Here is a 9413-nt window from a genome sequence, read left to right as displayed (position 1 = left end):
ACAAATACTTATAAGGAATGCCTCTGTCACTTTGTATTGGTGTAAGTTATGTAAGGAAAACCTAAAACTATTTCTGAATCTGATATGTTCCACTTCCTCCATCATTCAGAGATCAGATTACTCCTCCTAGTGATACTGATTATGCACAACTCTTCCAATTCAAAGTAATATAAAGATTTAGACATACAACTGAGCATGCACTTGAAGATAAATGCTGGATTTCTAGTGCTCATGTGAGTCTCTGTACTGTATACACTGGGTTACTTTTAAATAGAATCACTTTTCTTTTGCAATTTAAGTTCTTTTTAAAAGCAGAGTTACAAAATGATATACTGTGTAAAATTAATAAAAAGAAGGTCAATGTATTAGATAACAACAAAAGGTCTACATGAAGCTTTTGGGAAGAGACAATTTAATAAAGTTGGCTTATTGAAAAAAAAACAACATCTGCAGTGATTTTCTATATTGTTCTTTATCTTAATTGGCCTCATGAGAAGACCAAAAATCAATATTAGATTTACCACAGAAACAAGATTCCTTTCTTTTAAGTCATTTATCAGTGTTCAGAGTTTATTGGTTAGAGCAACAATAGGAGAGTCTAAGATATTTCTTGCCTATAAAAAAAAAAAAAGTTACCTCTTTAATTAATTTATAAACATCTTAAATACCATTCTGGAGAGTAATAATCAGAAAGTTAAATTGAAATACTGACATGTTATCTTTTTATGGATTTGTGACATTTATTTTAAATTGTTAAGTGTAAACCTTTAGGCAGAATGTTGATATGAATGTCAAATATGTTGTTTTCTCGAGTTTATTTTCAGAAATACCTACAAAATGAAGGGTTTATAAAAAATTCATTTCATTTCATTTAGACAATAAACGAATGACAAAACATCTTAATCTGTGAACTGGTTTCAAGTAACTTGTTTAATCAAACAATATCAGTGAAAGACTACTTTGACCTAGTCCTTAGAATTAAGACCAATAATAAAAAACAGATTACATATAGAATATGGAGAGACTGGACTTAGTTTTTAAACGTAACAGCAAAAATAAATAAACACTTTCATATTGTTTCTTTTTTCCAGAATATTCTGGAAATCTGCCCCACCCTTACTTACAAATGAAGATTATTTCATGAATGTTCTAGAAATAAGTGTATGCTTTAAGATAGAATAAAGCTTATCAGTAAAATATATGTCAAATTGTTTTTTTTTATTTTAGAAAATGCTTGAAAGAGGAAGCTATGCTTTGAATGTTATATAACTTCTGTTTTCCATCAATATGCAGATTTTTGTCATAAGAGTACAACAATATACTAACAATAATATACATCCACTAGACTTTTGCATTAAATTACTCATGTAATTTCTTCATTATTTCCTTCATCTGTTTACATTAAGTGATAAAATGACAATAAACAAAACAACAACAAAAAAAAAAAGGATTTCACTTCCAATGATCACACTCTATACAACTTTATGCTCTTAAGGCTTCAGTGGCTGAAGATCAGTGATTTTGCTGACGCAAATAATCTAATTATTCAGATATTTGTGTGTAATGTCTGTGAAATATTTTTTGGAGGCAAAGCTGAAATCATTTATTTAAAAATTTAATTATCATATTGATTACAGACTTTTTTTTTTTTTAAAGACAAGTATATACATCTGACGAAATATTTAGTCAATACAATTACTCTGATGTAACACTTGGTGTACTTAGTCACAGTCATATACAGTTTCTGCACAACTATTACTCATTACTTTAATCATCAAAACGACACTTGATACAATCACGGTATCAACAAATTCAAGCACATGTCAACCAGTGACATGTGTAAGTCAGTTCAATATGTAATCAATCAATGTAATCATAAACAGGCTTTATTAAATAAATTAAAGCACGAACTTCATAATGAATGACAAATGAAAATTTAGCACTCTACGCCGGTCTTTGGAGTGGCGTCTCGTTGCACCAACCCTATTCATGACACGCTGAGTGAAACAGCCAATCATCTTCAGCACAGTGTGCACAGACGTTGACGTCGCCTCGAACTGATGTGTACAAATCAGCGGCGGCCAGCATGTTGGGGGGAACCAATCAGAGCGTTCCAACGAGCAGCTGCTCAGCCAATAGCTAGCCTCCACGACGGGCAAGAAGTGACTGCTTATATATTGAGAGAGTACACTTCATTCAGCATCATCTAACTGTGTCAAGACTGGAGAGAAGACAAAAAATACGCAGCTTGTTAAATAGAGGCTTGTTCCACTGGAGGCATCATTAAGGCCATTGATTAACTGACAGTACTTCACTTACGGTACGTATGGGAAATGTGTGTGAATTACGAAGATGCAGCAGTACAATATTTTATACAATTACAACGTTTCTAACAGCTTGTGGCTAGCTGATGTTTTACCTTTTTACATTTGTATTAGCTTAATGATGCTATACCCTTTTAAATTTAAGCACAGTCGTTATAAAATGAATTTAACATGAAAATAGTATGTACTTTTAACCTGCTCATCTTGGCATGGCATTTTCCCTCGCATGTGTGCAAAGCATGCTAGCAGGGTTAGCTTCATAGGCCTATCAGCGGATAATTAGCATTTAAAAAAAATAAAAATAAAAAAATTTTTTTTAAAAAAAATATTCGGAAGAGACAGTGGTAGTCAGCCCAGTTCTTCAGTCAATAAAAATATAATAAAAATGATCGTTTTTACGTGGAATTTTTTATGCAGGTTTCGCTTCCTGTTGAGCATGAGTTTGACTCTTGGTAATGAAATAACGCGTTAAGTTTTCACATAATATATCCAGGACACGTTGATTTACTTTGCAATTTTTCTCCATAGGTTTTGTCATAGATCTGAGACCAAACGAACAAAGATGAAGCTGTTGTTGGTCGTAATGCTGGTGGTCGGCACCGTGTTCGCCGACGAGGACGACAAAAAGGAGAACGTGGGGACTGTGATCGGAATTGACCTGGGGACCACCTATTCATGGTAAGAAAAGAAAAATGGACTGCAGCGAAAGGATGTCTAATCAAGGATTAGGTGCATCAATCAAAGAGCATCTTCAGTAACTTCTTATTTTGCTTTCCTGTAGCGTCGGTGTCTTCAAGAATAGTCGTGTAGAAATCATTGCCAATGACCAGGGTAACCGCATCACACCTTCATATGTGGCCTTCACAAGTGAAGGGGAGCGTCTGATTGGTGATGCTGCTAAGAATCAGCTGACCTCTAACCCTGAGAACACTGTCTTTGATGCCAAGAGATTGATTGGTCGCACTTGGGGTGACTCTTCTGTGCAACAGGACATTAAATACCTGCCCTTCAAGGTGAGTTAATTTGGTATTTTTGTTTAAAGGAACAGTGATAGTAGTGGTAAGTTATCAGTAATTAATGAGACTAATATTCATGCTTGCTGTGTCATAAGGTCACTGAAAAGAAGAGCAAGCCCCACATTCAGGTTGACATTGGTGGAGGTCAGATGAAAACTTTTGCCCCTGAAGAAATCTCTGCCATGGTTTTGACCAAGATGAAGGAAACTGCTGAGGCTTATCTGGGGAAGAAGGTATGAATATCAAAATTGTTCAAAAAAAGGAAATTGATTCCAAATTATGTGAAACTTCATCAATGTTCTTTCTTTCCTCAGGTCACACATGCTGTTGTCACTGTCCCTGCCTACTTTAATGATGCTCAGCGCCAGGCCACTAAGGATGCTGGAACCATCGCTGGTTTAAATGTAATGAGAATCATCAATGAACCGTAAGTATTAGATAAAATAACTGAATCAATAGAAAGGGAAAATGTTCTTCTTTTAATTTGTCGTAATATTCTCAACCTTATTTTTTATTTAAACTTAGAACTGCTGCCGCTATTGCTTATGGCTTGGACAAGAAGGATGGCGAGAAAAACATTCTGGTGTTCGATCTGGGCGGTGGCACCTTCGATGTCTCCCTCCTGACCATTGACAATGGTGTGTTTGAAGTGGTGGCCACCAATGGTGACACTCATCTGGGAGGTGAAGACTTTGACCAGCGTGTCATGGAGCACTTCATCAAGCTGTACAAGAAGAAAACTGGCAAAGATGTTCGCAAAGACAACCGTGCTGTGCAGAAACTGCGTCGTGAGGTCGAGAAGGCAAAGAGAGCCCTGTCTGCCCAGCACCAAGCTCGCATTGAGATCGAGTCCTTCTTTGAAGGTGAAGACTTCTCTGAGACCCTGACCCGTGCCAAGTTTGAAGAGCTGAACATGGTACATTCACTTAATTTTATAATGCTGCAAAATCAAACTTTGTTTTAATTAAATGTGACATAATCTGACTTATTTTTTAAAATCCTATAGGACCTTTTCCGTTCAACAATGAAGCCTGTGCAGAAGGTGCTGGAAGATGCTGACCTGAAGAAATCTGACATAGATGAGATTGTGCTTGTTGGAGGCTCCACACGTATCCCCAAAATCCAGCAGCTGGTGAAAGAGTTCTTTAATGGCAAAGAACCCTCCAGGGGTATCAACCCTGATGAGGCAGTCGCATATGGAGCTGCTGTGCAGGCTGGAGTGCTTTCTGGAGAGGAGAACACCGGTAAGTTGCATTTTTTGCAGATTTGATTGAAAGGACAAGCGCCATCAAATGTAGTCTTGTTCACTAAAATATCTGTTTTTTCCTTCCAGGTGATGTAGTTCTTCTGGATGTCTGCCCTCTGACTCTTGGAATTGAGACTGTTGGTGGAGTGATGACCAAACTGATCCCCAGAAACACAGTGGTACCAACAAAGAAATCTCAGATCTTCTCTACAGCCTCTGATAACCAGCCTACTGTCACCATTAAAGTTTATGAAGGTAAGAATGAAGACATTACATTGAGAACTTGACAAATAATAGGATTTTTAAAAACTCAAGATGAGAATTTTCTCTGTTCATTAAAATGTGCACAAGCCTAACTACAATCTTTTCTTTAGGTGAGCGTCCTCTTACAAAAGACAACCATCTGCTGGGCACCTTCGACCTGACTGGTATCCCCCCTGCCCCCCGTGGTGTTCCACAAATTGAAGTTACCTTTGAGATTGACGTCAATGGCATTCTGCGCGTCACTGCTGAAGACAAGGGCACTGGCAACAAGAACAAGATCACAATCACAAATGACCAGAATCGGCTGACACCTGAGGAGATTGAGCGTATGGTGAATGATGCTGAGCGCTTTGCTGATGAAGACAAGAGGCTCAAGGAGAGGATCGATGCCCGGAATGAGCTGGAGAGCTACGCTTACTCTCTGAAGAACCAGATTGGTGACAAGGAGAAACTCGGTGGCAAGCTGTCGGATGACGACAAGGAGGCAATTGAGAAGGCGGTGGAGGAGAAGATTGAGTGGATGGAGTCCCATCAAGATGCTGAGCTGGAAGACTTCCAGGCCAAGAAAAAGGAGCTGGAGGAGGTGGTTCAGCCAATTATCAGCAAGCTTTACGGTAGTGCAGGTGGTCCTCCACCTGAGGGTGCTGATCCTGAACAAGAAAAGGATGAGTTGTAGGCAGGTTTAAAAATCTTGTCGCCCCGTATCCCTTCTAGTAGTGGCATCATCATGTACGTTTGAGTGATGGGACTCTATATTGAGAGGAATGGCAGGGAAGGGGTGGCGATTAACAAGCAACCATACTGAATCTTCCGAAAGACTATTAAAGTAAGTTTCAGTGTGGTGAAGTGTTCTCTTCGCTGGAAGGCGGAGATTCGTCAGCCCGGATACGAGGCTTGTTGCTGCTGTTCTCAGGCAGTCCTGATAAGGTTTTGTGATTGGGCAGAGACTTGGGAGGGGTGGGTGGGAGGGCAGGTATGAGGGTACATCCAATAAGGTGTCTGTGGGTTAAAGGGCTGTGTTCACAGGCAAAGCTAAAAGTTATTTATTGAGTCAGATCATTGTACTTCTGAAAAGGTGTCGAAATAAATGTTTGATACAAACTGTTACTTGAAATCATGTTGCATTTATTTCTTGCTTTTGGTATCTTATTTGTTACTGCATCAGCACAATGTGCCAAATGAAAAACACTTCAAGCTTTTCAGTATAAGCTCAAAGAGGGGGAAAAAAACTGCACAGATCTTTACTTCAAAACGGTTACAATGCAGTCATTATGTATGATACCCTGTGTATCCATGCCTCCAAATACAAATGCCAGATGTATTGTTTCAAAGGCTGAACTGTTGGCCTGCTCTCCATCTCCATTCTCTTTGCCATTCAACTTCCAAGGAAGTAAACACATTGAGTGGTCAAGACGGTTAGCTGGCATGTCTCCTTCAAATTTCATTAACATCCATTTATTTTTGGCTGCAAAGAAAAAAGCATAAATGAATTTTGGAAGAACAAATACCTTGATTTTAAGTAGAAATGTAACCGCACAAGTTAAACTAGCAAAATCAGTTCAAAAGGCAACGTACCGGTGCTGAACCTGTACATGGAGTTGGTGGCACCATCTGCAGTCATGCCTCCAAATATATAAATATTTGCACCCAGCACAACAGCTGAATGAGCTGCTACTCCAGGTGGAATATCTCCTTTGGTCTGTATTTTCTCCCATTTCATACTTCCTTTAAACAAATGTTAACATACATTTACTGTGAACTTGAATTCTGGCAACAAATTTTGATCATATGAGAATTCTGACAGGCTTACCTGTGTCTATGGAGTACATGTCATTGTAAAATTTGTCTCCAGCCATTCCCCCATGAATGTAGATCTTAGAGCCAACAGCCACAATAATGTGGCCGTGTCTGGCTGGTGGTTGCTTGCCTTGTGTTTCTGGTTGAGACCATGCGACAGACACTGGAAAACATTTGCACATAATATACATTTTTGATAATCATATAAACTACTTTAAATTGTATTTGAACAATGGCATAACTGAACAACAAAAAGAATGACAATAGAAGCACATAAAAGATTTAGCATTGTTTGTGGCACATTCAACATGTTCAAAGCTAAAGTTAAAGCATTTGCTATTCATTACAGAAATAGACTGCTAATTTAATAAAGGTGTGAGGTGTCAGACGAGAAAACATATCAACTCTTTCCCACCACACTAATTCATGTATCTTGCGACAGGTGTCTTCAGTTTTCCCAGTATAATAGATTTGTGCTCAAGCTGAAGTAGAGAGCAGTTATATTAATCCATACATTTTTCAGGTACTAATGAAAAAGGTGAATGGGCGAGTTGGCCTCCATTAGCTTGTGCAGCAATATCAAGAGGAAAGTCAGTGAGATGCAAATCAAGCAAAGTAAAGTTATGCACACATCCATTAAGTCATGCCAGGAGGTTCAATCAGCCAAAAGAAATAAAATGACCTGTAGGTGAATGGTGTTGTAAACACAGCCTATAGCTGTAATAAAGATGGAATTAGGGCAAATTACTCTGTCAAACACCACTTATTTCAACTATGTTCACCTGGAAGTAAATTTAAAACTAACCTGTATCAAACACATGTAACTTGGTGTCTAAAACAGGTGCAGCTCCCACTTCTCCACCAGAAAAGACATACAGTCGGTCCCCTATGCATGCTGAATTGGTGTGGTATGTCCTGGGACTGGGGAGCTCTCCTTTCACCACTACATCCTTCCAGCAAGGCTCACTGTCTGTACACATAAAGCACAGATAGTTCAGTAAGAATGATCCTCAAAATTACAATAAGATCATATTGCTTTTGATGATCTATAAATGATGGCAGATTACAAGGCCAATCTAAAATGGGATTTACCTGTTAGCTGTACTTTCTGCATAGAGTTGCGATTGCCTGCCTGATGTGCCCCACCAAACACCCACAGGCTCTGTGGGTGGCTCTCTGGAATAAAGCTGCAATGTTCATATCTTGCTTCCAATCCCTTCCAATCTGAGGTTTCCCAGGCATGTTTATCTGTCAAAAAAAGATTAGAAGACCGAAACTTTCACCTTAAAGGGACAGACCAGCCAAACATAAAACAGGTTTGACTAATGGGCTATGACAACTGACACAGTACTTTATCCTGATATTAACTTAGGTTCTTTTACTGATATACTTAATAATGACAACTCCATAATATTGGTAACATAACTTTATAACATGAAATCTTTCTGAAAATAAAGGTAAATCATGCAAATGGTTATGCATAAACAACTATAATTATTGTGACGGGGTAGGGTGGTACCTAGATTTATCATGTGGGACTCTGAGAAACTGCCACTGGGGTTGGCTCCCCCAATAATAACAATTCTTCCCATTCCTCCATCTCCAGATGGAATAAACATGCAGGTGTGACCCACACTAACACTTGGAGCACTTCTGCTGGGCATGAAAGAATACCTGTAGACAATAATACATTTTGAGAACAAGCAAGATGCAATATTGGGTTCTTTTTATTTATTTATTTAGCAAATAATACATGTTCCTACACTCACCATATCCTTTCTTCAGGTTTGTCTGCTGGATCAAGCACTGGGACAAACTCCATGGCCAACAGAGATGGGCACATTCACATTATTCACTTCAAACGATGCTTCCTTAGTTTCTTTCTATCGTTTTACTTGACCGGAGCTTTAGTAGAAATGGTGATGGGAAATAACACAATCAAGCATGGACAAAACGGGACTAAAATCGATGTTGTCTTCTCAAGCTATTGAGTGTATGTAGCTAAACAGAAGCAATACCAAGACTTATAATTATTGTATTTATTAAAACAGCAAAGGAAACCGTTGTGCTAAAACATTGTGACACATAAAGTTTTATTTACCGATAATGTTACTGAATGGAGACCTCGCTAAGAGTAAGTCTGTGGTGTCACTACGGTTACTACTAAGCATGTTTAGCATGTGAAGCGCTTCCTTTCCACTTACTTGTTTTCCGGGTGAACGAAGCTTTGTAATTTAACTAAAGTTAGATGTCTCTGGCTGAACTTTTTAAAGTCCAGTGGTCATTATAGTTATATTATAGCTAGAGTCAACTAAAGTAGCACTGTTTACTCACGACCCTTACCATAAACCAGAGTTGACTAGTCTGAATGGACGACGCTGAAGTTAGCTTCCGATTCGTAATATGTGTAAAGGGCAATTCCACTGAATTTCTCGGAAAGAACACCACATTAGACCAGGTCCTGACACAAAACTACAACACTTACACTCTTCAAACCTGGGCTAAAATACTCCACATACTATGCAGATTCAATAAAACATAGTGTCTGATTTGTGAAACCTTTATTCTATTTGTGAAAATGCAAACAAGGCTCATTTCATGACATTTTTGGCATCTGGACCACATTACACCAGGTCCTGACAAAAAACTACAACACTTACAATTTGAAAATGCAAATAAGGCTCACCAACTGCAGCTCTAAAGATAAATAAAAGAGATGTTTTAGTATGTTATGGTTCCAGATATACTTGGGCAAACAAGTAAGAA

The 9413-nt window shown here is 38.4% G+C and overlaps 2 protein-coding genes across 2 annotated transcripts; one reads left to right on the top strand and one right to left on the bottom strand.

Annotated features, from left to right (window-relative positions):
- Window positions 1-2184: 2184 nt before the first annotated feature.
- Window positions 2185-5799, top strand: hspa5 (heat shock protein 5). Its single transcript, XM_079256756.1, has 9 exons — window positions 2185-2320; window positions 2853-3002; window positions 3106-3337; window positions 3436-3573; window positions 3655-3767; window positions 3866-4256; window positions 4347-4584; window positions 4674-4841; window positions 4961-5799. Exons 2-9 carry the CDS (start codon window positions 2887-2889, stop codon window positions 5524-5526), a joined length of 1962 nt encoding a protein of 653 aa, XP_079112882.1. The 5' UTR covers window positions 2185-2320; window positions 2853-2886; the 3' UTR covers window positions 5527-5799.
- A 252-nt stretch (window positions 5800-6051) lies between these two features.
- On the bottom strand, window positions 6052-8996 carry rabepk (Rab9 effector protein with kelch motifs). The gene is made up of 8 exons (XM_079257128.1): window positions 8852-8996; window positions 8417-8552; window positions 8167-8321; window positions 7740-7895; window positions 7453-7617; window positions 6661-6810; window positions 6426-6575; window positions 6052-6315 (listed from the first exon to the last, which is right to left on the bottom strand). The coding sequence occupies exons 2-8, from the start codon at window positions 8488-8490 to the stop codon at window positions 6092-6094; spliced, it is 1074 nt and encodes a 357-aa protein (XP_079113254.1). The 5' UTR covers window positions 8491-8552; window positions 8852-8996; the 3' UTR covers window positions 6052-6091.
- Window positions 8997-9413: the final 417 nt, after the last annotated feature.

The sequence above is a fragment of the Telmatherina bonti genome, assembly GCF_933228915.1.
Source record: "Telmatherina bonti genome assembly, chromosome: 17".
Classification (NCBI taxonomy): domain Eukaryota; kingdom Metazoa; phylum Chordata; class Actinopteri; order Atheriniformes; family Telmatherinidae; genus Telmatherina; species Telmatherina bonti.
Note: the sequence above shows the minus strand (reverse complement) of the source record. Positions and strands in the feature narration are given on the sequence as shown.